Source organism: Synchiropus splendidus, chromosome 9 (genome assembly GCF_027744825.2).
Source record: "Synchiropus splendidus isolate RoL2022-P1 chromosome 9, RoL_Sspl_1.0, whole genome shotgun sequence".
Classification (NCBI taxonomy): Eukaryota; Metazoa; Chordata; class Actinopteri; order Syngnathiformes; family Callionymidae; genus Synchiropus; species Synchiropus splendidus.
Genome location: NC_071342.1, coordinates 4,419,256 through 4,446,617, shown reverse-complemented (window position 1 = coordinate 4,446,617; position 27,362 = coordinate 4,419,256). Strand labels below are relative to the sequence as shown.

The 27,362-nt window shown below is 39.3% G+C and overlaps 1 protein-coding gene across 3 annotated transcripts in view; it reads left to right on the top strand.

Annotated features, from left to right (window-relative positions):
• Positions 1 to 546: 546 nt before the first annotated feature.
• The window catches only part of kif20ba (kinesin family member 20Ba), a 36,022-nt gene continuing 9,206 nt past the window's right edge, over positions 547 to 27,362 (top strand). For 2 of the 3 annotated variants that reach the window (XM_053875837.1, XM_053875835.1), the window contains exons 1-27: positions 547 to 649; positions 884 to 946; positions 1,240 to 1,326; positions 1,764 to 1,886; positions 2,022 to 2,160; positions 2,323 to 2,507; positions 7,788 to 7,842; positions 8,774 to 8,947; positions 9,796 to 9,907; positions 9,989 to 10,060; positions 10,141 to 10,287; positions 12,336 to 12,498; positions 12,703 to 12,849; positions 15,716 to 15,796; positions 17,114 to 17,253; positions 17,622 to 17,742; positions 18,110 to 18,251; positions 19,366 to 19,535; positions 20,028 to 20,839; positions 21,950 to 22,088; positions 22,566 to 22,691; positions 22,756 to 22,816; positions 22,888 to 23,013; positions 23,660 to 23,775; positions 24,052 to 24,207; positions 25,124 to 25,291; positions 26,198 to 26,296. In XM_053875837.1, the coding sequence (XP_053731812.1) occupies positions 629 to 649; positions 884 to 946; positions 1,240 to 1,326; positions 1,764 to 1,886; positions 2,022 to 2,160; positions 2,323 to 2,507; positions 7,788 to 7,842; positions 8,774 to 8,947; positions 9,796 to 9,907; positions 9,989 to 10,060; positions 10,141 to 10,287; positions 12,336 to 12,498; positions 12,703 to 12,849; positions 15,716 to 15,796; positions 17,114 to 17,253; positions 17,622 to 17,742; positions 18,110 to 18,251; positions 19,366 to 19,535; positions 20,028 to 20,839; positions 21,950 to 22,088; positions 22,566 to 22,691; positions 22,756 to 22,816; positions 22,888 to 23,013; positions 23,660 to 23,775; positions 24,052 to 24,207; positions 25,124 to 25,291; positions 26,198 to 26,296 (3,945 nt within the window). In that variant the 5' untranslated portion in view covers positions 547 to 628. The remainder of the gene's footprint in view (positions 650 to 883; positions 947 to 1,239; positions 1,327 to 1,763; positions 1,887 to 2,021; positions 2,161 to 2,322; positions 2,508 to 7,787; positions 7,843 to 8,773; positions 8,948 to 9,795; positions 9,908 to 9,988; positions 10,061 to 10,140; positions 10,288 to 12,335; positions 12,499 to 12,702; positions 12,850 to 15,715; positions 15,797 to 17,113; positions 17,254 to 17,621; positions 17,743 to 18,109; positions 18,252 to 19,365; positions 19,536 to 20,027; positions 20,840 to 21,949; positions 22,089 to 22,565; positions 22,692 to 22,755; positions 22,817 to 22,887; positions 23,014 to 23,659; positions 23,776 to 24,051; positions 24,208 to 25,123; positions 25,292 to 26,197; positions 26,297 to 27,362) is intronic. The other variant, XM_053875836.1, reaches the window with a different exon arrangement.

Here is a 27,362-nt window from a genome sequence, read left to right as displayed (position 1 = left end):
GTCACGCTGAGTGTATGTTGAAAAGATAAGGGGATGTGTTTGATGCATTTCAGTACGAAGGTCTTGAATTTACTGACCATGAAGCATAAGATCCCTTTTATAGACCAGATACCTGTTTCCCTGTCTTATTGCCACATACCTCCAAATCAGTATCGGGACAGAGAGCACATTTCACATGTTCGTATGCAACATTACAGCTCATGCGAGCTGCAATGAATGAGTTGGTTTTTCAATGTTAATACATTCATGTTAATACATTTGGACGACTTACTTGTGTTCTCATCTACATTTCAAGATCACTTAATGCGGCTGGAGACTGTTCTGAGGATGCTAAAGGAGCTAAAATTCAAGACAGAAAAGTGAAAGGTTAGATTTTTGGTCAATGTAGTCTAATTTTATAGGATGTGTGTCGTGTGTGTGTGTACAAATCCGGACAGCGCAGAATGGGTACAACACAATTTCCTGTAGGGGGCAGTAGCAAATACTATGGATGTCAGCTGTCGTAAAACCCCAAAGAAGAATTTCTTTGTTTTGATTGGTGCCTGTCAGTACTTTCAAACTCGGATGGCGGCAGCTCGTCTCGCTTTTCCGTGCAGAAGAAACGTTTTCTCCCCTGGCCGTACAACCCATGTTGCTCAAAGACTCCCTCGTGAGTATTCTCCGGAACCAGCCTAAACATATCGGTGTACGTTTTAAAAATCGTGTGTCAAGGTGTTGTTTGATGTTGACCGTTGAAGCCCGTCGTCTGGTTGAAGCTAGGCTAATAAGCTAATCATACGCCCTAGTTATCCGTTAATATATTCATTTCTATTGCTAGTAAAATAGCAAGAGACAGCCATTTAATGATGCTCAACAGTAGTCTGACTGTGTACTACTGTTTCAGCATGGACTCGACGGTGTCTGCACAGAAATCGACATGAACAGCACAACAAATCGGTCGTTAGAGGTGAGTCAACGCCGAGAAAATACGCATACGGACATTGTTTTTAAAGACGAAAACAGTCATTTGAAATGTAATTCAAAGGAAACGAAACTTCGATTTCAGTTGCGATTGCTCTAAATATTGAAAGTATACATTTTCCTGTCAGAGTGAATGGATATGATCGGTACATAAACTGCAAAATGCTGACTATAGTCTACAAAAATCACTAAATCTATTGCTGTAAGGAGACTGATTTATACTGAACTGTTGAACCTTTCAACGCTCATTCACCCATGTGTCATTGTGATGTATGACAGACCGGTGTCCAAGAGCGACAACACCTGCAGGTCTACCTTCGGATCCGGCCATTCACCTCGGCGGAGATCGAAAGTGGGGAGTCGCAGGTAAATGTTATTGATGCTTTAGCTTAGACCTGCAAATGTTGATTTTTGTAAATTTGTGGATTTATTTTGATATGGGTTATCCTGTTTTTTCTCATGTCAGTTTTGTCAATGATATTCTTTTAACAACTATTGTTTTTTTTTGTTTCTTTAGTTGACTGACATGTTGTCAGGTTACATGGTTCTTCATGAAGTTTAGTCATGCCACTCCTTTCATTTACATGCTGAACCAACCGTCTATGTGAGTTCAGTTCACTGAACTGTGTGCGCCGATCGTTTTTTAAAAATTATTCATGTATTATTTTTAGTTTAGTTTTTTTTCTTGCGCTAAAAATGTGAAAATTGTGCGAGAAATTTGTGGCTTAATGCTTTTGACAAGCGAATGCTAATTTTGGTTGGTATTTACTCATTTATTTGTCTTTTTCCATGTATTTGTGCAGGACTACTTTGCCATTGAGCCGCCCGACACAATTTTGGTGAAACCTCCTGGTTTGTCTCTCTTGACCCGACACAGCACTGATAGACCTCAGCCCCATGTTGGACAGCGCTTCCAGTTCTCTCAGGTTTTATTGTATTATTCTTCAGTATATGTGTTGGCTTATTCATGATATTGTATAGTGCACAATTGCATAACTGAATAGTATTTTTTCATCTGTGTTTATTCTGTTATAAAGTTTCAACATCCTTCCCCATATCAGGTGTATGGTCCGGAAACTACACAGAGACAGTTGTTCCAGGGAACCGTCCAGGACTTGGTAAAAGATGTGCTGGATGGAGGGCACTCGTTGCTGTTTACCTATGGCGTGACCAACACTGGGAAGACATACACCTTTTTGGGTCAGTCAGTCAGCTGTAACATCCGTAAACATTTCACTGAATCTGCATGCTTTTTTTGTGTGTGACTGTAATCTGAACATTCTCATGTTCTGATGATGGACTGCTGTGGTGTGTTTTGGTTTGCGGCTGCCCGAAATGGTTGAAGTCTTCCTTTCTTTTTAGGCCCAGATGCAGATGCAGGAATTCTGCCTCGCTCTCTGCAGGTCATCTTTAGCAGCATTGAGGATCGGGTTTTTAATGGAGTGAGCATAAAACCTCACCGCTGCAGAGAGTTCACCACACTTACGCAGGAGCAACAGGCCATGGAGGCCACCTTCAAGAGCAATCTCCTGAGGCAGATGAAGGAGGTTAGTCTGTCCCTTATGTTTTCAGTCATTCAACTAAATGGCTGGAAATTGCAGGCCCAGAAGTGTGGACTGTTATTTGTAATTCAAATATCAAAGGCTCCTGCTTTTATGGAAATCTACAGTGTTGCGAGATCAAATGTCATCTTAACATGTACTGATGGGTAAGATAATGCTTTTCACCCATTTGTGAGTAGTTTGCTTTTTTAAATAACAAATGTAGCAGCGACTCAAAAAATATGTAATTATAACTGATGTCACTAAAGCTGGATCATGTAACCTGCAAAGAATCATAGGAATGGGGGAGTGGGTTGCCTGAATTTTGTCAGTGGTCTGACATAGTGCATTTTGACTCCATTTTGGATTAACACATTTTTTTTAAAGTCTTCAACAGGCCGATACCAATTTTAAATTTTTGTTTTCCCCACATCTAAGACATGCTAAAACATCACTATTTAAAAAAAATGAATTAGGCAAACCTATTAAATAATAATACCGAACAACACTGAACAGAAAACAGTACAACCTTAAGCAAAATGAATTAAGAATATGAAACAAAAATGTTCATATGACATAAATAACTTTTATTCCTTTTTCAAAGAACAGTTCAAACCGACAATGTAAACTTCACTCATCGCTTATGGCAAACCAGAATGTAGCCATAAAACCTGACAGACTGCTGTTGACTACATGTCCAGGGAATGAGTATTGAGTGTCCATGGGTGCTATCAGCTGCTGAAAGCTCCGGTATTCGACAACGCTCATACAAAACAATAAACTCTTTTAGCATTGGCTTTAGGGCTGGTCAATTCATTTTTTTTATCAGGATTACAATTGTCTTCCTACGGCTATGAAAATGTGATATTCATCATGAAACAAAGACTGCCCCACACTTCTTCCCCACGAAAGTTGCCCGCTTGGGAAGCTACTCTGGAAGGCACTATGGCGGCAATGTTTTCAGCGTCAGAACCTCCAAGGAGCAGACGCTCTGCCAGCGTTTTGAGTCACAACAGCAGTTATAGCTGCTTCTTGGAAACCTTTCGAAAACCAGTTATTATTTGGAAGTGCATAAATTCACAAGAGCAATCGCTCGCGCTCAACCTGAGACAGAAGTGATAAAATCAAGTGCTCCATGTCATTCATCACGCTGCAGAGACGCAGAAAGAGCACTCAAATATAGAAGTTCTATATTCAAAAGACTTCGTGACTTCTCTCACAATCTCATGAAAAATGACGAAAAAGCTTGGTATGTGAAATCACAGCTTACAACATCAGAGCCACAGAAAAATCTATGCATCCCAGCAACTCAACTCGAAATATTGTCTCCTGCCTCCACTGTCTTCTAAACACAGACCATGGAAATTGTTTTTTCTAGAAATTATTATTTATATTTGGACTTCCGGTGGGACTTAAGGTGTGATGGACATGTGAGTAACTGACTCCCTGAAAACCAATTTCGAATTCCTATATAACTCAAAAAAACTCACTAAGAGGATTAAAGCATGAAGGCAGGAATATCAAAAACAAACAATAAGAAAACCCAGACAGTCAAACTACGGCTTCAATGTGAAGAGGAGACAGAAAATCTGCAAGCACCTGCAGCTAACAGCATGGCGCCCGCACAACAAACTAGCCTGGATGACATCAGTAAACGGATACAAGCCATGCAAAAGGAACTAAAAGTCGAACTGAGGGTGTTCAAGGATGATATTTCAAAACAACTGAAGAGTGAAATACAAGATTTGAAGAAAGAAATGGAACAGACGCTGACCAAGGTAACTATGGAAATTGATGCCCAGAAAGAGAATGTAAACACAGCTCTAACTTGGCTGGAGGAAGTGGAGAGATGGAGTTCAGACTTAGACTACAAGACCTCATTAAACAACAGGAAATCATGGTGCATTGGCTCAATGATCTAGAATCATGCTCCAGACGCAATAATCTTTGGACATATGGCATTGAAGAAGGGCCGTAACCGAAACACGAATTGCTGGCAGAATTCATGGACACCTGATCACAGGTGACACAGATTGATGTTCCCGAGACCAAGACCGAATCAACCTTCGAGGTTGATCATCTTGAACTTTTTAAAGTTCACCACAAAAGAAATGATATTAAAAAAAGATGATGTGCAAACCGGCACTGTGAACAAGGATAACATACTGGAGAGACTGAGAGAATCGAGTGTTGGGACCTGGACCCGAGTTGCGAGAAACTGGTCGTTTTGCGAGAGGAAGACTACTGCAGTTCCAACGCCTGGACAGCAATACAAAAGGAGCTATGAAATCCTCATAAATAGACTTGCAAGCAGCAACTTCTTCTATTAAGTTTGATGTAATACTGTAAGTTTTTGTTCATTAACATATGTTATACAGAAAAGGGGCTATTAATATCAATATGTTGGTGTAAAGGGACTGTTATTTACTATAGTGAGAACAGTATGAGGAGCGCAAACCTCATTTCTGGGTGGAGAGCCCTCTGTTATGAAGGGACTACCCACAATGGATGAACGTGTCAACGATGGTTCAGAGTTGTCTCTTTTTAGGAGTCGTTTATGTACATATTTTGAGTTTAGCATTTTTGGGTTATTTTATTTTTTGGGTCCTGTGGGGGAGCTATTGCAAACCTGCACAACTTAGAAACATCTTGGAAAAATACTAAAACCATAAAGCTCATGTCACTAAATGTAAATTGATTGGGAAACCATATTAAAAGAAAATCATGAATGAACTTAAAAAGGAAAAAACACAAATCAACTTTCTGCAAGAGACACACCAGACAGAAGAAAAACCAGACGAAAAACTTGAGATTTGGATTTGAAAATACATATTATAGTCATACTAACTTGAGAAAAAGAGGGGTTGCAATTTTAATATCTAACACAATAAGATTCGAATGTCAAAAAGAAATCAGTGATCAAGAAAGAGACAGGAGACCAGTGTTCTGTAACCCTGGTATGCACCACCTGAGACCAATGAAAGTTTCTTTACATTCTTCTTTGATCTCATCACACAAGAAAATGAAGGTGTTTGCATATGCGGAGGAGATTTCAATGTGATAATGAATAGAGACCTTGATGCACCAAGTAGAAAAAAAAGGCAAAAATATTCTTGCAAACCTTATTGAAAATATTTGGGTACTTTGATGTTTTGAGAGATCTTCACCCTCATCAAAGGGATTACACACACATTTATCAGCATCACACAAAGTATATTTTCGAATAGATTACTTCCTCATGCGGAATGGGAACCGGAGTATCGTCCAGGATTGTAAAATAGGGGTGACAGATGTATCAGACCACATTGTAATATATTTATCAATCAATCAAATTAAAATGGTGCGAAAAAGAAAAACTATGCAGAATGATGGAGTTCATAATAATAAATCAGATCATCAAATTATCAAATTAAATTAGAAATTCAAGACTATTTGTCAGATAATGATCATCATGAAACTAATCCAATGATATTATGGGATGCATTAAAAGCTGTCACAACAGGTTAAATTATTAGCATTTCCAGCAAACTTAAGAAGGAAAAAGAAAAAAAAAAATAGGAATTTCATGAAGAAATTCAGAAAAATTAAAAAGTTGAAAACAAACAAATCACCTGAAATGATAGATTTCCATCAGAGTCGTATAAGAAATTTGAAATTGAGTTATCACCTCTACTTCACTCTGCCTTTAATTGGACACTTTCAAAAGCAGTTTTACCTCCATCCTGGAATGAAGCTATTATTACAGTCCTGCCTAAACCTGCCAAAGATAAGGAATATTGCCAAAATTACCATCCAATTTCAATTCTAAATGTAGACTTTAAACTATTGACTTCAATCATTTCAAGAAGGATCCAGCATTTTATTACAGACATCGTAGATGAGGATCAAACAGGATTCATACTTGGTCGCCAAACACAAGATAATATCAGGAGAACATTACATATTATTAATCGTATTAAAGAAAGGAGTATACCAACTGCATTGATAAATTTAGATGCAGAAAAAGCAATTGATCGTGTTAACTGGGAGTTTTTATATCTAACATTAAAAAAATTGGGGTTTTATGAAAGCACAATTCAAATTATCAAAACAATCTATAATCAACCTACGGCCAGAGTGGAAAATGAATGGTTCTCTTTCAAGTAGATTCATATTGCAAAGAGGCACAAGTCAGGGCTGTTGTTTAAGTCCCACACTGTTTGCTTTATGTATAGAACCATTGGCACAGATAATATGCCAAGGTGTCAATATGTGAATAACTATTTTTAATAACAGGGAGGACAGAAGTAGCGATCACAGTAAGAATAGAGAACACAAGGAGGAGGGAGAAAAAAAGCAACTCCCAAACTAGGCCCCTGTGAGTGGGGGCGCAGTGTTGGTATTAGAAAAAAACACCTCAGCACATGAGCACATCGAAGACACAACAACAGAACTCAAGGACTGCACATATCGAAGGGAGGAGGCAGTTGGGATGGGAGGACTCCAGGTGCAGATGAGGGAAGCTGCTGCCATTCAGGCGCCGCCATTCTTTCTGCGCTGAGTGGGAGGGAGGCACAGTGGGGGCCAAAGAAGGCGTTGAAGACAAGGGTGAAGAGTCAGTGATGGGAATGGAGGTGGGGGCAGAGCAGCTTGTCTGCAAAACTTCCAGGAGAGTTGAGCGACCTTGGGAGGCCGGTTGTATCTGGGAGCCGATGAAGATAACAACTTGTTTTGGGTCAGGCTGATGCTAGAATTTTCCATCTGCCCTTGAGTCTCTCTGAGTCTCCTGGTGGCTCTTTCCAATATGTCCGAATTCGATGGCCAGCTTCAGCCAAGCCGAGCTGACAGCTTCTCCATGTTGTTATTCATTCTGCGAAGGTGCTCAGAAATCGCCTCCAGCTTGCGGCTGAGCTCACCTGTCGCTTGAGTCTGAGTGCTGGCAGCCCTGCACAATCCCTCAGTCATGACGGGCAGCTTCTCCATGGCCACATATGCTGCCAACAGTCCGAACTTTGCGATAGAACAGGTAGCTGCTTAGACCAATCAGCAGGGAACCTGTTATCATATATCCGATTATGAACACAGCCTTGTTTTCACAATTCCACCTCTGGCCAAATAGTGCTTTTTGTGTGATAATTCCGTGCATCCCTATTCAGATGGATGAAAGTCAGTTTATTTTTCATTATTATCAATTATCACTCCATCCACCATCTGATGTGAATAATAAAACCGGAAAGTATTTCTTGGATAATGTTACAACTTTCCAGGATTCTGGTGTTACTTTTGTCATTTCTTTTTTCTTGACAGATTGACAAGTGCAACCCAAGCATTTTGAAGTCCCCCTGTAGTGCCTCTCTGGAAGGTAAGAAGTCGATTTTTTCACAAATGTATAGTTTTCAGTTGTTGGTGAATTGTGCCCAATATTCTCATCACAATGCTGTGAAGTGCGTGAAGGGATTCATTGTAACAGTGTTAAAACATCCAAAAAAGAAGAGCCATCTGTGTTGTTAACTGAGAAGAAACGGCAAACGTCTCGATGTGTTTGGGCACGCTGTCTTATTCTCATTCACCATGTGACACAGCCACAGTGAATACAAAATTCTTTGAGAGAGATGAAGCATTTAAAGTAATTCAGTAATTGTATTTATTTAATTGTATTTGGATTAAAAAGATATCACTTAATGTAGTACTGTCTGGTACACCATTTCATATGGAATACTGTTGTTTTTAATTTTTTTGTTTCATGAAAGGAATTTTTCATATACCCCAAATACTGGCTGTGTATTGTTTATATCACACAAAAATCACAACGGACCGTAATTTCTGAACTATAGAGCGCATCAGAATATTAGCTGCACCCACTAAATTTAAGTAGGAAAATGGATCCATTTCCTACTTCCATCCATGTATGTTTTATATATATATCTCCGAGAAGTGAGTGTGGCACCAGTACAAACACCGATCCAGAGTCTCAGTATCTACTAATGCCTATATATTTTAGTATAATACTTAGTGCTCCTTGTTGTACAATTACATTTAAACCTATGATCAGGAACTAAGTCCTCCAGACTCTCCAAGAATGTTGTACGCCGGCGTTGGCTGTCAAACTCCCTTGAATCAGTATACCTGTATTCTTATCTACTGAAATGCAAATTCAATTTATGCCAAAAAACAAAATATCCGTGTATGTTTTTGTTCATGTATATTTCATGTATGTTTGTCAGGTTTGTCTGGTGTGAAATCATGTGACAGACTACCAATTGCGTTTGTCTCTGCCTCCAAATGTGTTTCAGAAGACAAAATCCATCTGCCATTGGACACCAACACCAAGTTCTCAATTTGGGTTTCTTTCTGTGAAATTTATAACGAGAATATTCACGACCTGCTGGAGGTGGCTCCGAGTGCTGCTGCAAGAAGACCAATGCTGCGTCTGTCTGAGGATCACAAGGGAAATGCCTTTGTTAAAGGTTTGCAGCATTTTCATGAGTGAGCTCAAGAACAAAAGTTTTGGTTTGGAACACCATCCACCGCAGAGAACTCATGAGAGCACTGTTCTTTTTTTCTTTGATAAAATGCTATGGTGTTTCTCAAGGGATCTGCTGATATACACTTCAACTACTGTTATGAATAGCTATTGGTGCTAACTGAAAATTACTTTTGCCCCTGCATTATTGCCTCACTAGGTGGAACACTTAAATAAGGTTTGTATGTTCCTTCTGTATGCATTGTTTTACAAATATTTCAACATGGACATTTGACTATTTGTTAGGTCGTTTGTCAATGACAGGGCATGTAGGATCACATCACATCCCATTCCATCCCATCCCGGTCAAGCCTCACTTGAAATTCTCCATATACATTGAATGGGTGACATGGACTTCAAAGTGGGCAATGAGCCAAACCCAGACTCTATTCCAGTTTTAACTAGTCACAAATATCAATCACCAAGCAAAACTGACCTGTATGAGCTCAGTACAGTTTTGTCCATTCAGAGTTCATTGGTGTTTATTGATTTTAGGTTATGAAAATAGGTTATGGTTAATGTAATGTTCATGATCACATGGTACCAATTGTGCTGTATGATCAGTGGCACCCCAACTTTTATTTTAGTCAATGGGACTAACAATTGAAACACTACTGCATAAGAATAAGGCTTGAACTCTTCGGCATAAAAAAACAACCATCAAATATGAGATGCCGTCAGAGTGAAAACATGTTGCCATTTAACCTTAGCTGGAGTCTTAAAATTCTCACAAAATGCAGTCATTAATGCTGGAATTTAATTTGTTCTTTCTGTACTCTATTTTTCTCTCAGATCTTCGCTGGGTTCAGGTCGATAACGCAGAGGAAGCATATAAGTTGATGAAACTTGGGAAGAAGAACCAGAGTTTCTCATCCACCAAACTCAACCAGCTCTCTAGTAGAAGGTCTGCTCTTGCCCATGGTGTAGGTTTGTTGTCTACTATGAACTGTAAAATCTGCAACTATCTGCTGCTTCTTCTCTGCAGTCACAGTATTTTCTCCATCCGCATTATGAAAATTGAAGATGCAGGAATGCTGAGGGTTCAAGCTGTTGGAGAGTGGGTCTTGTTCTGATTCAGTTGTAAAGGTTTCCATTTCTTAAATTAGTGAACATATGTTGGCATATTCACTACTCTAGGCTGTGTCTTTGTGACCTGGCTGGGTCAGAACGCTGTGCCAAAACCCAGAATAATGGAATTCGCCTGAAAGAAGCCGGAAACATCAACACATCGCTGCTCATCCTGGGAAAGTGTATTAACATACTACGTCAAAATCAGCAGACCAAGTGAGACTCTTTTCTGAATATTTCAAGTGTTAGTTTTGTGTGTTCTATTCTTACTTTTTCATTATTGATCGCCAGAGTTGTGAAAAAACGGTGATACAGCAATGTACTGTACAGCGACCTCCTATATAATGGAGATTTTCATCTTTTCTTCTTCTTTTTCCTTCGGCTTCTCCCTTCAGGGGTCGCCACAGTGGATCATATTCGTCCATCTAACCCTGTCCTCTGCTTCCTCTTCTCTCAAACCTACAAACCTCATGTCCTCCTTCACCATGTCCATAAATCTCCTCTTCGGCCTTCCTCTCGACCTTCTGCCTGGCAGTTCCAACTTCAACCTTCAACCAATCTTCCTATCAATGTACTGGCTCTCTCTCCTCTGTACATGTCTAAACCATCTCAATCTAGCCTCTCTGACTTTGTCTCCTAAACTCCTGACATGTGCTGTCCCTCTGCTATACTGGTTCCAGATCCTATCCATCCTGCTGACTCCCAGAGAGAACCTCAGCATCTTCATTGCTGCTACCTACAGCCTTTTCCTCAGCGCGACTGTTTCCAAACCATACAACATTGCTGGCCTGACCACCGTTTTGTACACTTTCCCTTGTCGACACCCTTTTGTCACACATCACAGCTGACACTTTTGTCCAATTATTCCATCCTTCCTGCACCTGCTTCCTCACCTCTTTCTCACACTCTCCATTTCCCTGGACAGTATAGCCCAAGTACTTAAAATCCACCCAAACCCACCTTCTTTATCAACTACTACTGGGTGGTGAGCCAATCAATCAAAGTCTCAGGACAAGGCCAGTGCCTCGATGTGGATTAATCAATAATGAAGTCCATTAGCGAGCAGAGCACATATGACACAGAACGAGAGCTGGTGGGGAGACGGATGTTAAGCTAAATAATGGTTTCATGAATGATTATCACGTCTTCATAGTAGAAGACATAATCGTGATAAAAAAATGTGATTAATTAACCAGCCCTACTGGTTGCCAAGTGTTTTGGATGGTTAGTTTTAGGGTGAGAGGCTGGGGAATGCTCCGATCGATCGGTCACCCATTGTGATCGGCCGATTTCAGAGTGACCGATTAAAGCCGATTACTACCTGTCATTGCCGATCATAACAACCGATCACATATGACAGATGAGGCCCTGCTGGTTGTGATGCGACTCTTCCTCCCTACTCGCTGCTCATCAGCAGCAGCCGTGAAGCAACAGTCTGCCGTGAAGATTCTTTCAAACTGTCATTTAAAGTTTGCATCCTGCAGAACATGCATGGGAAAACGTGCACTGAACTGCGTTAAAATTAAATATGCCATTTAAAGTGCCAGCACTTGACAGAGTTTTCCGGGCTTATGAAACTGAGACCGCTGGTTCCTTAGCAGCTGTCAGCGTAGCTGCGCTTAGCTGACGCTTAGTAATATCCGCTGGTCTGAACGTGACATTCAGAACGCTAAGCTAATTGCCCAAGAAATAATAATTAATTTCACAGAGCTTAGATGAGACGGAAACTATCTGGATCAGTCGCCACCTGAAAGTGAAACATACGTCCGGGGTGGAAACTTAATGCAACTTAAATGCAGTGCTCTCTGTTTCTGAGTCCAAGCGGCCAGTATGTAAATATTTCATAGACATAGCAAAGTCTCAAGAGATTCACCAAACTGCAAGGTCTCACATCAAATTAAATGTTTTTCAGTTGTCCTTATGACAATAGTTACTGCATTCTGCAAGGGTTTTTTTCTATAGTTTGCCTTCTTGAAGAGATATATTAAAACATTCATGTTTTCATATTATGGACACAGATCATCTCATCTGTATCAGTGATTGGCACTCTGGCTGACCAGTGCATTGGAGCAAAAACCCTGATTGGAGCATCCCTAGTTGGCAATGCGATACCTCACAAGGATAGAAATACGTGTGTGTGTGTCTGTGTGTGTGTGTGTGTACTCGTGTCTACAGTACAACATGTTTTAAATGTTTATATTTATATCTTTCTGTTGTTATGCGGTCAAGATTGGACTTATTTGTGCATTTGTATGTTCCCCAAGGCTGTTTCAGCACGTCCCCTTCAGGGAAAGCAAACTGACCCGCTACTTGCAGAGTTTCTTCTGCACTAGAGGAAAAGCCTCTATGATTGTCAACATCAACCAATGTGCCTCCATGTATGACGAGACACTCAACGTCCTCAAGTTTTCTGCCATCGCTCAGCAGGTTGTTGTTTCATTGTTAACATTATGATGTGTCACTTCAACTGTGCAAACGGAATGGATTTTTAACTACAGAAATGATATATATATATATTTTTTATTTTTTATTTTTCATATCATAAGTGTGTATATCTGTATATTGACATATTTTTTTTCAATTCCGTTTTTTCTTCTCTTTCTTTTTTTTTGATCATTGTTTTGTGTCTAGGTGATTGTTCTGAGCACACCACTACTTCCCTCCACCACTCAGACTTCTGCTGACGATTCCTCTGCCAACCATGATGACACCATAGCATCTTGCAACAGTATGAGTAGCTCCCTCAGTGGTTTGGACACAAGCCTAATGGACCTTTGGGTGAGCAGTCAATATTGCAAGTTTAAAAGGTGGAATATTTTATTTTGCCACCAAATAATAATAAAATGAAGCCACAGTAATAATCATATAAATCCACATACACAATAATAAAATCCTATCGATAACACTTTCCTTTGATCAAAAAATATATCTTTTCCGTGGCAACACATTTAACCACTTTTGAATACTTCGAGGATTTACACATTTCCACTTCAGTGTTGTTATGCGCTTTGCTTCCAAAAGGCAATGATCCATACATGTGCATTGGCATTTGGTATAGTTATTTCCTGCAGGATACCATTTTTGCATAAAATTTGATTTGTGTACATAGAATCTCTTCAATCTTACATTTGACATCAAACCAGGACTTAATACAGTTGGCACATTGCCAGACACAATGAAAAAAAGTCCCCTTATGTTGACCACATTTAAAACATAAATCATAAATATTCCCATTGAATCTATTGAGTTTTTCTGGAGTGACGTATGGATGCATGAGCCATTTGCATTGCAATATCCTGAGGCGACTGTTAATTGTGTCAAAAGGACTTGAAGACCCAAATTTATGAGAATCAGAAAAATTTTATTAATCTCAAGGGAAATTATGTTTGTAACATGCTCTGTACTCAACACATCACAATAAATTAAAAAGAAATAATATTATAAAGTGCAAAAACGCTATCACTATACTGAAGAGCTTAGAAACCATGTGAACAATGTGCAAGAAAATGCAGTTCAAGAAGAATCCTTCATTGTGATTTTTTCATAGATGAATTGTTCGCTTTTATTGCAACAGGGAGAAAGGACCTCCTGTGGCGCTCAGTCTTTGAGTTGGGTATCTCAGTCTGTTGGTACGTGTGCTACTGTATTTGACCAGGAGCTCATCGAGGGGCATGAGTGATGTTATTCAGGATGCTCCTTAGTTTCAGGAGCATCCTTCTCTCCATGACCGTAAATAAAATAATAAACCGTAAATTAAAGATATGGATTCCATTACTACCCAAACAGGATGGTTTTCTTTTGAAAAATAGAACACAATGGTTCTCAACTGTGAAGCCCAGCAATACCAAAGAGAGTTTGGACACTGAAGTCCGCCTCTGTCGTATGGTAAATATAGAAGTGACAAACGGGACCTGGGTCGTCTTTTATTCCAATAAACTTTAGAAATATTTCCTTAACATAGAAAATAGATTTGAAGGAGCTGGAAGAGGTATGTTCTGGAACAAGTACACCAGTTTTGGAAGTACATTAATTTTTAGAATATTTATCCTTCCAGCCAATGATATTGGCAGAGAGGTCCACCTGCTGGTTGAATTTGTGATTTCATCTAATACTAATTTGTAGTTTGTTTGGACAAGCTCTAACACATTTGACTGAATTTGTTATTCCCAAGTATGTAAACTGATCAACCAATTGAAATTCACCTTTTTGTTGTGTGCCGTTAGGTCTTTCCTTAGAGTTCAGCAACATCAGCGATGATTTGGAATTATTAACTATCTATGTTGAAAAGCTACCAAATATATTTATTATTTTATTCATTGCTGAAAGAGATCTTTCCAAATTGGTGAGAAAAACGATTACAGCGTCCTTAATAAAACAATGCGGTGATCTGTTTCACCTGTAATAATTCCAGTCAACTTCAACAATTTTGATATTGTATTGTTTGTAAGAATTTCTGCCTTCGGATCTGTGTACAACAATTTCAACCATTTTATAAAAACTTCTCCAAAACCAAATCGATTAAGCATGTCAGACAAATAAGACCATTCGACCCTGTTAAATTCTTTTTCCGCATCAAGTGATAAAAATGCGGTGTCTGGTCTCTCTCTCTGACAATAGAATATATTCAGTACCCCCTAAAATTGTGTAATCCCTCACGACCCTTAATAAACCCGTTTTGATCATTATTAATAAGTAAAACCACTTCTAGTCGCTTAACAAGAGCTTTACATAATAATTTAACATCTGCATTCAGAAGGCTGATTGGTCTGAATTTTCACATTCCTGACTAGGCTTTCCAGGCTTTGGAAGTAATATAATCATGGCTATTTTTCCATATATTGTGCTCTCAGGACCTTAAGTTCCAGTTCAATTTCACAGTTGGGGTTGTCAAACAGTGTCTTTTCGTACACTTTTATCGTGGATTCTAATGACAATAATTTTGCTGTGATTTCCTTGATTTGGAAGACATAAAGCTAATGATCTGGCCTCTGTTAAAAGCTTTAAAAGCCTCCCATCTGACCCCGGCTGAGGTTTCTTTTCTGTTTGTCTCGAGGTACAATGTATGCTATAAATTCCGCGTCCAATCGCCATTTCTGCTGCAATCTCCATCTAGTCCTTTCCATATGTATTTGTGAGTCAGAATATGACAGTGATACTGTAGCATGATCAGAAATTACAATACCACTGTAACTGCATTCTGTAACCTTGCTGGACAATTGTGCAGATATCCCACCAAATATTTCTTAATGATTGTGGCATTTTGACAGTTTGTATGGCTACATTGTCGATACTTTGGAAAACTTTTATATAGCTGTGCTTATTATAATAAAGTTATCCTATTTGCCTCAAAGGGTTTATCTAAATTTGGAAATGAATCAGTCCATGCAACTTTGAATGTATGTGTAACAGACTGTTTGAGTGATACCTCATGGACTTCTGCTCGCAGTGTTGTACACTCATTATTCTCTGAAGGTCAGAACAGTTTGTCGGAGGTAAATATTGTCTCAAGTGGCTGTGTAAGATGTGGAGTCCTCTGTGGTGCTTGTTGGCAACTGTGTCATGTCATTTAATTTGTGCTAATTAAATGATCGTGGTTTAGGTATCTCACCTAATGTGTGTTTCTCACACTTCTCACACTTTCTAGCTTCTTGGTAAGGAAACCACTGGTGAAACCACTGATGAAGAAGATGACAATAAAATACTTGTCAGTAAAAGGAGGTACCAGGTAAGGGGTTCTCATTACACAAGAAATTACACTACACATTTTCCTTTGCCACCAAATGCAATTATGCTTTTTGTTAGTGTACACCTGTTGTGACTTTGTAGGTCTGCCACCCTCATTGTGAGGCAGTGATGTTCAGTAATTTCATAGTTAAATGTGAGGCACCCATGCTTATGACTCACATCCAGATGCAGCAAGTGTGGTGAAGCGGTTTTGATTTCTTGCTGTGGAGAATAGTATTCTTGTTATTATTCTTAGAGACTTAGAATCGAGCAATGCCATTATCAGAGGTTTCCTGTATTGAAAACAAGTTTAAAACTACATTCGTGAACCAAAGTCCAGCAAACTCTCTTACAACTGTCACACGCCAGTGTTGGCTGTCAAACGCTGTGGAGCTGGAGAGCACGGCGCGCTGTTAGGGTCTCGTGGTGTTCGTGTATGCTACTCCAATGCAGCGATGAGTTGAGAATTCTCATCGCAGAGATTGTTTTTGGCGGTTTATCGTGAAGATATGTTGTCACCCATCCCTCCTTATCAATTGACGGAATAGCGGAGTCCTTTAAGCAATTGATTGCTGCTGCCCAGACTTAAAGTGCCAGGATGTTTCAGTTAATTAGCCAGTGATGGGCATGTACACTATAAACCAATTTACTAATTACATTTTGAAGTATGCAGTACAGACGTGCAGCTCACATGGCTACTACTTGAATGAAAGATCGTTGACAGTACTCTGATACTCCCAAAACTACTCTGTGGAGTCGAGGTGTGGGTGAATAGCAACCTAACTAATACTAGACCACTGCTTCTGCTACTGATGAAGGCTCTTAGAAAATTGTATAAGGCAGATTACAGAGCACATACCATGAACTGTTTGCTGAAGCAAGAGTGTTGAGGTTACCTGTGCTTGTGGAAAGACAAACACGGCTGGTCATGTTTAGAGGCAGAAATGGACTGCTACCGGATCATCTCCAAAGAATGTTTAAACTAACTCCTGATGAATACAAGAGATGAAGGGGGGACAACCATATGCTAGAACCAGACTGATGTGCATTGCAATAGTGTGGGGAATATGGAACTCACTGACAAAGGAAATGGAAAAACCTCAATTCTAATATTTGATATGTACCTGACACAGAAACTGCAAGAATTCAAATAATGTGTTGGAAGCAATGTAATATAATGCAAAGTCAGATGAATGTCAATGCAATTGTCTGCAGATTAGAGATGAATATTCGACTTTTCCTGTTGTCCTGTGTCAGTCATCAAAGTGTTTTCATCTGTGAACTACATAGTCACTGTGCTTGTGCTTCGTTTTTGCAGCTGCAGGAGGCTCTTGTAAATGAACTGCAGATGAAGTTGAAGAAAGAGCGAGCTGATTACATGATCATGGAAACCAGTGTCCGGGAGGAGATCTGCTCTAAATTCACCAGCCTTTATTCTGAAATGCAGAGCAACTTTGAGTGAGAGGAAATTTCTTATTTATCAGGACTACGTGGAACACTACGCAGTTTTTCCAGTGAATTGAGGCACATATTTAAAAACAAAATGTTAATTGGCTGAATACATTTTGGATACATGTTAACAATAATAAAACAAGAATGAAGTGACCCCCCCAAGTTTGTGGTGGTGGTTAGTGGTCAGCAACATTTGAACCATGGCTTGGAATACGATTTGGGAACCAGGAAAAAGGTTTTCCACATTTTTTGACCAATCATTTTAAATGCAATCACAATAGAATGGTGTGTTGATTTTAGTATGCAATTTTGGAACTTCCTTTTACATGAGCTCCATGAAGTCATGGTAGTGTGGAAATGTTTCTTTGTGATAGGTCTCGTCTGGCCAGGGAGATAGAGATTGTTGAGCAACGAGCTGATGAACGTCTGGACATCTTCAAGAAACTGATTGACAAAATGGTGACTTCAACAGAAGGTCAACCTGGACAGTCCATGGTAACCGCTTTATGCCTCTTGATTGATGTCTAATAGATGCTGTATTGACTGCTTTAACAAGATGTGCAGGGTTTGATTTTTGAGTCGCAAGTTATTCATTTATGCTTTACAATGTGCCCATAGCGTTGCACCATAATACTTACATATAATACATACTCTAACAACAGCGATCAACACCATCATACAAGTCCTGCTCATTTCAGGGTCTTTAGTTTCAGTACATCACTGAAAAATATTTAAATGTATCTCTATATCCATTAGAATGTGATATTCTTCACCATCCCACTTGATGCTCTTATTCGGAGGGATGGAGTGATGAGCGTGTAAGTTTCAAATCTGTCCATCTGCTCTGTCTATTGCTCACCAGGAAAATTCTGTGGAGAAATATTCATCTGGGTTAGCAGAACTTAAGAAGGCCATCGAAGCTGCAGAGGTTGGTATGGCCTTGGACAAAGTAGATGGTCAAGGAGACAAGTTGTCGGGGGACCTGGTTGCTCATAGTTTCCAAGGTAGTTAAGATTTTTTTCTTATCTTCTTACTCATTCATTCAGTGTCTCACTCATTCATCTGCTGCATTTTTATATAGGTATATCTGATTTAAATTAAAGTCACTTCATTTGACGTACACTTCACAAGGATTGTGGTGAGACAATAAGTTGTAGGTTGGGGTTGTAGGTTTGTTTTTTTTAATCAAAACAAGTTGATTTTGGGTCTTAGGAATAATATATGAGGGCTCAATGAGGTGGCCCAACTCTCTCCTGCAGTGATGCTGAGCAACGGTCTTACATAACTATGTAGGATAGCATAGTCCACGGCATGCTTTCTAGATACTCTGAGTTTGACAGGTAAATTGCATGTTTTGAATACACTATTAAAGGAAGATTCCTGTGATCTCGAGTCATTGACAATCCTGGCTGATCAACAATGCATATGATACACAAAATACAGACCTGAAGTTGTGACAATGCATTTGGAAATTCTTCTGAATAAGTTTGCTTGTTGGAAAAGTTGCAGATGTAAGCTTCGGTCTGATAAAATCAACGTCATGAATGTCAAATACAATATCATTATGGAGCATCCTTTAAACACCGCTCTAAAAATACATTTCAAAATTATGATCATGAACCCAAGTTCTGATTTATCCATTGCTGCTTTGTTTCTACGGTAGGCCTGATTTTAATTGTCTAAATTATCCACTCATAGTTAGCAAATATAATTGTTTTCAAACAGACCAAAAATATGAAACTCACTGTAGTTTGTGAACCATATAACAGGAAAAGACAATAATTTACATTCTTAATTTACGTTTCTTTTGTCTGTGACATGACAATGAAAACTGAAGATAAAATAATGAAATGCTCCTCCTTTTCTTGTTACCATATGACCTGTCACTCAAACTTGGGTTGATGCTTCACATTCATGCAACTCGGCTCCAGAACTGGCCATCTGTTTTATTTTTCCCTTTGTTTCTTTAAGTTACACATACATCTCCTAATAGTAACATTGTTATTGTGCCATGTGTTTTGGCCCCTCACTAACTGTAGGTGTGTACAGTCTATCAAAAGTAGTAGATGAGAAAGATCACCATCAAACTTTAATTTTGTTTCCCCTCTACTGTTTTAGGTGAATTATTTACACCTGATAAGGATAACCTGAACCTTCGTCTTCAGCTCCAGGAGATGACCTTATATGTGGAGCAGCTACAGAGACAAGTGTCAGACCTACAGGGGGCAGCAGAGCCCCCCCCTTTACACATTCAGGAGGCTAAGACAGGACAGAAGCAGATGCTGCAGGTAATATCCAAAATGACACTTTCAATGGAATTATTATTCTGAAAGACAGATTGAATTATTAAAAAACCTAAAGCTGAAGTGCCTTTCCTGGAGGTATAACAACAACTGTGCTGGGTGGGGAAGTACTATAGAGGTTTAGGTAGGCTTAATATTGGCTGTTGTTTCAGATAATCCTGCTTTTGATGTTCCTGATAGTGTGAAAAAAATCATGATAATCGCCTCAAGTGTGCCTGCAGACTTGAATGGAAGCGAAGAAAGAATGCGGAACACATTCTCATAATTCTGAACAATGAGAGGGTCAAACAAAGCTTTCCTAGACATTGACTCTGAGTGAAGAGGCAGAGAACAAATTATTGTTGATGTGGAAATTAAGAAGAGCACAGACTTGGCAGTCTAACAGACAACTGCAGGGCACCACACTTGCAGAAGTCCTACCTGACTAGACATTTCACAAGAGTTAAAAAATAACCTAATGCCCTTAACTCTCTGCAGGTTACGACGGCGATACAGTGTGCTGAACAGTCTTTAGTCCCAGATCAAGCTGCACACATACATGAGTCCATCACGAAGACAGTGAATGAAAGCCGACTGATGGAGGAAGTTCCTAGTTTTACGAGCAGCTTGGTCCAGCAGAACCAGATCCAGGAGGTCACTCCTGCCAAAGAGGTACTTCTGCACCAACAGGTGACCTTAGATCAGGAAGGTCAGGAGTTTAGAGAGCACCAGTTAAGTAGACAAGAATCCAGCCTGCACATGAAGAAAACACTTTGCGAACAGTCCTCTGAACAGAAGCTACAAGAACAGCTGAAGGTGAAACTACAAGAAGAACTTAACTCTCAAATGCAGCTGGACCAGATGAAACTTAAACTGAATGAACAAGAAGAAACCTACCAGACACTTGTGAAGGATTTGAAGCAAAAGTGCCTCAAAGAAGAAGAGATTTCAGAGTGTCTCCGAATCAAACTTAAAGAGGTCACTTCCTCCCATGAAGAGCTGAGAAAAATAAAATCTGAATTACAGGCTGAAATTCTATCATTGGCCCAGATAAAAGAGGGAAACAATGCTTCAGTAAAGGAGAGCAAAGAAAAACGGGATGAAAACATCTCTGCAATAGAAAAACCAGCTAAATCTTCAGATAAAATCTCTGAGGTGGCTCTTGAACAAGAAGAGGGGGAAGTGGACAGTGCTATCCAGGAAGCTCAGCATCAGGAAGTAGACAAGTATCGGGAACTCTTGGAAGTGGCTCGCAAGACCATCATTGAAAAGGACATCGAGCTCTTGGAGAAGACTGAAGAAATCAGCAGGTAACTGTCTTTTATATTTAATTCAGTGACCACTTCTTATGTGTCTAAATGCATCCACTATTCCTTTTTTACATCTCATCACTATGGAGAACATTGTTACAGTTACAGAGTGGTTTGGAGTGTGTTGTCTTGTGTTATACTACTGTTCCCACGGAACCCTAAAAGTCTTAAAAGGCATTAAATTCATGCATCCAAAAATAAGGCCTTAGTGAGTTAAAGCTGCAAGATGTTTCATGTCGATTAATGAAAGGAATCCTAATACTAGTTTCTGAGAGTGTTGTTCTGGTATTGCTCAACTAGCTTCTGCTGCTTATCTGTTCATGAAGACTCACATTCAGATCAGTCCTTTGATAATCTCTTGAAAGTTTTAATATTATCTCGTGTTAAGTTTTGGTCTTGATCAAAATAGTAATGTCGATAACAATGATAATTTAGTTAATGAGCTGGTGTTGTCATTCAGTTCACTGATGTGCAATTTTGCCATGACCCATCCATGTGCACAATCCATCTGCAAACCACTCTGAAACCTCGATGATTAAACTTGTACAACAGACCATACTTTTACAGCCCAGCCATGCTTTTAAAATTATGGCAGCATTGAAAATGTTGAATTTGATTAATATTTTGCAACAGAACATAAGATGGATTTGTGTTTGTATTGTCACACAGTTGAAACACTTACATTGTCAAAACATATTATTTATTGACACATGACCTTATGAATAGAAATTAAATATATTTAGAAAAGTGACCATCATCCCCATCCCTATTAAAAGCTATATTTGTTTGATGCGTTTTACTCCTCCACTCTATGTTCTGTGCTGCTGCTGCTTACAATTAAACAACACATGCAAAAGTAAGAAATGAGAAACAAGGATTTGTGCTATACCTTCAGCTTGTACCATTTGAAATTCATGGCTATTAGTTTACTCTTATCTTAGTCAAATACTATGATAAACAATTAACTGATACTCACTTTAATATTTGATTGCAACAATGGCATGCTTGTTACCATTTGTGTCATCAGAAAGAAGCTGTGTAAAGTTGTTGTTTTTCATCTTCTGTTCTGGGGAGTAATGGCGGAATCTTTTGTTAATGTTGCCATTTCAGACTAAAGGAAAACAACGGGCAACACTGCGAGAGACTTTTATCTCTAGATCTTGACCTCCAGAGGAACAAGTTGGAGACTTCAGATCTGCTGGAGAAACTGGCTGACTATAAGAAGCAGATCCAGCAAGTCCAGAAAGAGGTACTTTTGGGATCTAGAGTGGATACTATTTTTTTTTATTTATTTATTCTTCCCACAAAGGGGGAATTTGGGTATTATTATTATTATTATCATTATTGATTTATTTATTTTTAAATATAATTTGTGTCTGTTTGCAAGTTTCCATCACATAACATGGCCTTTTGTTGTTTTTTTCAACCCAAAGCTTTGACAAAACCTCACACCTTCACTGACTTGAACAAACATACCATTCAAGTTGTTTGAAAACAAATGGCTAAAAGTAACAACTAAAACTTCAATGTGGTGTGTTATTTTTGGTTTTCACTTGTCCTTTCCTGTAATTTTGATGAAATTCAAGTATATTTTCATGATGTTAGTTTCATGATGCATGATGTTGCATAAAATACACATATGCATCTTCAGTTAACCACCACCTTATTCAGGGTTAGGGGGAGTGCTAGATCATAAAATATATAATGCAAATATATGTGTCTGTAGATAGCATCCATGAGAGACCAGGAGCGAGTTATGAAGCTCAATTTGGCTGAGGCGGACAAAGTAAAGAAGCACCTGCAGGCGCAGCAGTTGGGAATCTGGGCCCAGACTGTCAAGCAACAGAAAGTGGTAAGCTTGTCTGACCTCCTGTTAATGCGGAGACAATGATTTATGATGATATTATTGTGTACAGGAAATTATGTCCAGCAACATGTCTGATCAGATGCAAAAGCAATACCAGAAAGCCTGTGATGGTAAAAATACATCTTAATGCTGTAGGATACTTGTATACACTGCAGTTGTTTATATATGTGTGTGTGCACAGATCTAAAGGACAAGGAGCGTGTCCTGGAAGACATGCGCTCTACTTTGATAGAGCAGGAGGAGACACAGGTGCAGATGGATCAGATGTTAGCAGTGAAAGAAAATGTTATCCAGGAACTGTCCAGCGGTAATACATTTTTTTCACATTTATGAAACTCATTTGGTGTCAAAAAACGTATCCAAGAAGAAGTCATCAAAGAAGGATGCATGTTGGAATTGTGTCTTGAGAAGACTTGATGCATCCTATTGCTGGGAAATCCATTAGTCAAAGAGTATTTGGCGCAACATACGTATAGCTGATGCGAAGGATTTAGCACTTCATTGACACATTATGGATACCATTGTTTCATGAGCTTTACATACAGATGGATAACCTTTTTTCCTTACTGTCTAAAATTGAATCAGAATACATGAATAAAGCACACATGAACCAAGAACAAAAGTTTTTGCTTCATGTCTGCTTTATATATATTATTATATTATTTGAAATCAGCTGATGACAACTTCCTTGTGATGTGTTTCGTAGTGGGTCACAAACAAGCTATTTTGTGCAGAGAGCTGCCAGCTGATGACAAAATAAAGGACATCACCTGATGCGCATAGGTGCAAGGCTGCACAGCAGGGGGCGAATCAGACTCAGGCCACCCAAGACAGACTCTGCAGTCTGAAACCACCCTAATAGCCCTATGCACTTTGCCTCGAGACAAACACAGACACTCTGAATACTAATGTCAATACCTGCGTTGCCTTGATTTTAAGTGTATGTGTTTCAGAGCTTGAAAGAGTTAGGGGTACCTTTCTGAGACGTGGCGGAACCGTGGATGACGGGATCTCAGACGCGCTGCGTGTGGCAAAAGAAGAATTGAATCAAGCTCAGGAGAGCATGAAGGTGATAATCTTTGGTCAGGTCAGAGCTGGATCACAATTCTGCAGAGGAGATGGTGGTGTTATGTTGCTCCATTTTGATCTCAAATTATCACCAGCAGCGGAGAACCTTCTCTCTGCAATTGCTCTATTTATGTAACATTTTGAGACAGCACAGTTGCAAGTGTAGGGATGTTAGTAGTGCATGTATGAGCATTGATGTTAAAATTAGGTTGAATGTTTTTGCAATTTTTTCTGGCTATTTATTTGAACCCTGACATCTTTGAAACTCTGTCTTCAGCTGAGCTGTGAGAAGCAACAGTTAGAGAAGAAGAGGTGGCAGGAGGACAAGCTGTCTCTCATCTCTCAGGTCCAGGAAGCTGAGAAGAAGAGGAACCTGGAGATGAGGAAATTTTCTGAAGATAGAGAAAAATATAAGCTGCAGAATGGACATTTGGTAAGGAGTCATTATGAATTGATTCGGAAGCTCTTGTTGAGGAGCAAGATTTGAGGAAAGTATCATTCTCAATTTTGAGATTCACTAGTACTACCCATTACCCCGTGCTTTCGCGGTGTGGCCCCCCCCTCAACTAGGATTTTGACCTCCTATGCAGCGTTTGCTGCTGTTTTTGTTGACTGGCGAGTCACTCTTATTTTTTGCAAATACAGTTTTTCTGGGATGTTTGTAATAAGTGTAGCTTATCTTTATCTTGTGATCAGTAGAAATATCTCGAGATTGATTCAGGAATATGTTTAGGTTCTACCTAAAGTCATTTTAATTCCTCCGGACACTTCAGTGTCGTCGCCTCTACACAGACACACAGTGTTGAGGACTCCCTCACCACTATTAGCGAGTGCATAATATGTGACTTGCTTCTAATAAATTGTACCTGAATACATGCATATATGCTCACACCCACAGAACTAGTGGTCTCTGTCTTCATGAAATCAGTCAAACACAAAATCATTCTTCATGAGTTACCCAATTCCAAGTAGAGAATTGCTCCATCTTTGCTCACTATCATGCGTTAGTTTTGTGTGTCTCAGCGATCCTGTTGTGAGGAGAAATGTTCACTTCCCTCTGACGTCCACACTCACAAAATGTTGGTGAGGTTCATCCATAATCCATTCCAAATTCATGAAATTAAGTTTGTATGTGTTCATGCAGAACTTGCGAGGTGACATGCACAAATGTTCAGGTGAACATCAAAACAACTATTTTACGTTTTTTTCAGACTCTTATTTGTGTATACTGAGTCGAATCACAACCCAAAGCATCAAATTGAATCACTAGGTTTTTACTTGGCTCTTTTTCTCTTTCTCTCTCTCTCTCTCTCTCTCCCTCTCTCCCTCTCTCCATCCATCCCAATCAGGAGAGTGAACTGGCAAAGATGGAAAAGTTGATGGAGAATTGGAAAAGTGAGAGAGATGCACTGGTGGCTGCTCTGGAGATTAAACTTGGCAACCTGCTCAGCAGTCACAAGGAGAAAGATCAACTCATCCAGGAGCTGCAGCAAAGAAAACCATGCTCACCTCCGAAGGTCAATGTCACTGGGATAGAAAGCATATTACCACAGTCCCTGCAATGTTGGCAAACGTCTATGATCCTCATTGCCGATATGTGTTGAGATGAGTAACATGTTTCACCTTTCCTATAAGTCATGCACCACATTAATATAATGCGGTTGACCATTATCGCAAGCTTAGCCCATCGTCAGGAACCTTTTGGCATATGTTACTTCAACATCTGTGGTCATCACAGAAATTATTTTATTACTGCACGTCAGAGAGACTGGTCTGAAGTCATTTAGGCTTGAGATGCTGCATTTGTTGGGACGTTGGTGTGATGATGGAACACTCGGACATCTGATGGAGGCCACCTGGTCTATGCAGGCCTGCAGGCAGGAAGGAGACTGGGCACAGCAGACCCTTTTGCCCTGTATTGGTTGACATACTGAGACATGAAAAATGACAAAATGCTTGAAAATCAAAACAGCTTGAAGCACCTGATGATGATCATTGATGATCCATTTGTGTGTGTCAGGGGAACAGTGAAACCAACTAGTAGAAATTCTAGAAAGTCGAGACCGACTAGTTTTTCAACATAAATAACTTATTTACTTGTTGTTGAAGGAGCTTAAAATGTTTGCCAATCCTCTTCATTTCAATAGATTGAACTATATTTCTGTTATTTTTTTAACAGTTTATTTGCGGCAATGGACAGGCCGTGGCAGGAGCAGATAGGAACTTGCAGTGAACATACATGGAACCAAATGCTATCATGTTTTTCACTCACCGTTTTATCTGACTGAGAACATTTCTTCAGATCTTGACTGATATTATTACTGAAACCATCTGTACTGAAATTAAGTTAATTTAATATATAATGAAATTGGGGGAAAAATTGTAATTTTCATTTTTTGTTTGTTTTGTTTAAACTTTTCCAGGTGACAGAAGTTGTTGATCCTGTTGTTCCATGTGAGATGGTTCAGCCTGTTAAGACATCACCATCACGGAAGGATAGCCAGCAGTCAGTCAGGAGTCAAGTGAGTAGAATTTGCCAAGATTGCAATGCTCCAACTTTCTAAGATAGGGTTGCAAAACTTAACGGAAGAATTTAAAGGAATTTAGAGAACTTGAATATAGTTTGAATTTAGTTTATTCAAGTATGTTTCGGCATCGTCTTGACTAAAACAAACATGCCATTCAAACTGCAAACTGCTTACTTCATGGCTATTGAGTCCACACCCCGACTGGCACAGTGTGTGCCTCCACCAGAAGATGTCTGGACCATACTTTGGAGCCTGAAGCAGAGAGACTATCGAAGGCATGGATATGAACCTGTGGACTAAAAGTGAATTGGATGGAAATATATTTGTTCAATGTTTAAATAGCATATATAACATAGAAATAGGCATGATCTGATCATTTTTTTTGCTGCCAATGAATGATACCGATCAAACAGAGTGCCGGTCACTGATAGAGATCACATGTATTGATTATCAATTTGTAATCCAAATGCAGTTTTGATAAGAACCTCTGTTTACATGGTGTGTGTAAAAATGCCGGTCAGTGTTTGGCAACACCCACACAAAGACTTGCAACAGGCTCATAAATGTGAGAGTGGTAATTAAAAGCAAGTTGGCATTTTGGCAAACCTAAGGCTCATTGAGTCTGACACAGAGCCATCCTCAAGGCTAGAAAGTGACGCTGAAAAGCAAGAGTCATAGTTGGATGTTTAAGAAGTGGACTTATTGGATATTGATGAGACCCAGAAAGAGCCTATTACCTGTGCAAAAATGCAGAGGATTTCTTGATTTGCACATTTAAATGGAGGGAGAGGAACGTTGTTCATTTAACAATCAGGATGGGACTTGGTGGAGATTCTTGGATGGGGCATGCATTTTTGAATGATTGGTGTTCGGAGATGTGTAATATTGAACCCGACATTCTTGTTTTTGTTTATCCATGCAAATAAATCTGTTGAAATATCATTGGAAAACATTTTGGATGAATGTTTTCTTACGACTTCCTGCTAGTTCCCCCAGGTTTCCATCAATTCTCATTATTCCAATGGAATACTTGCCATTTTGAATAATTCCCAAGCTTTAC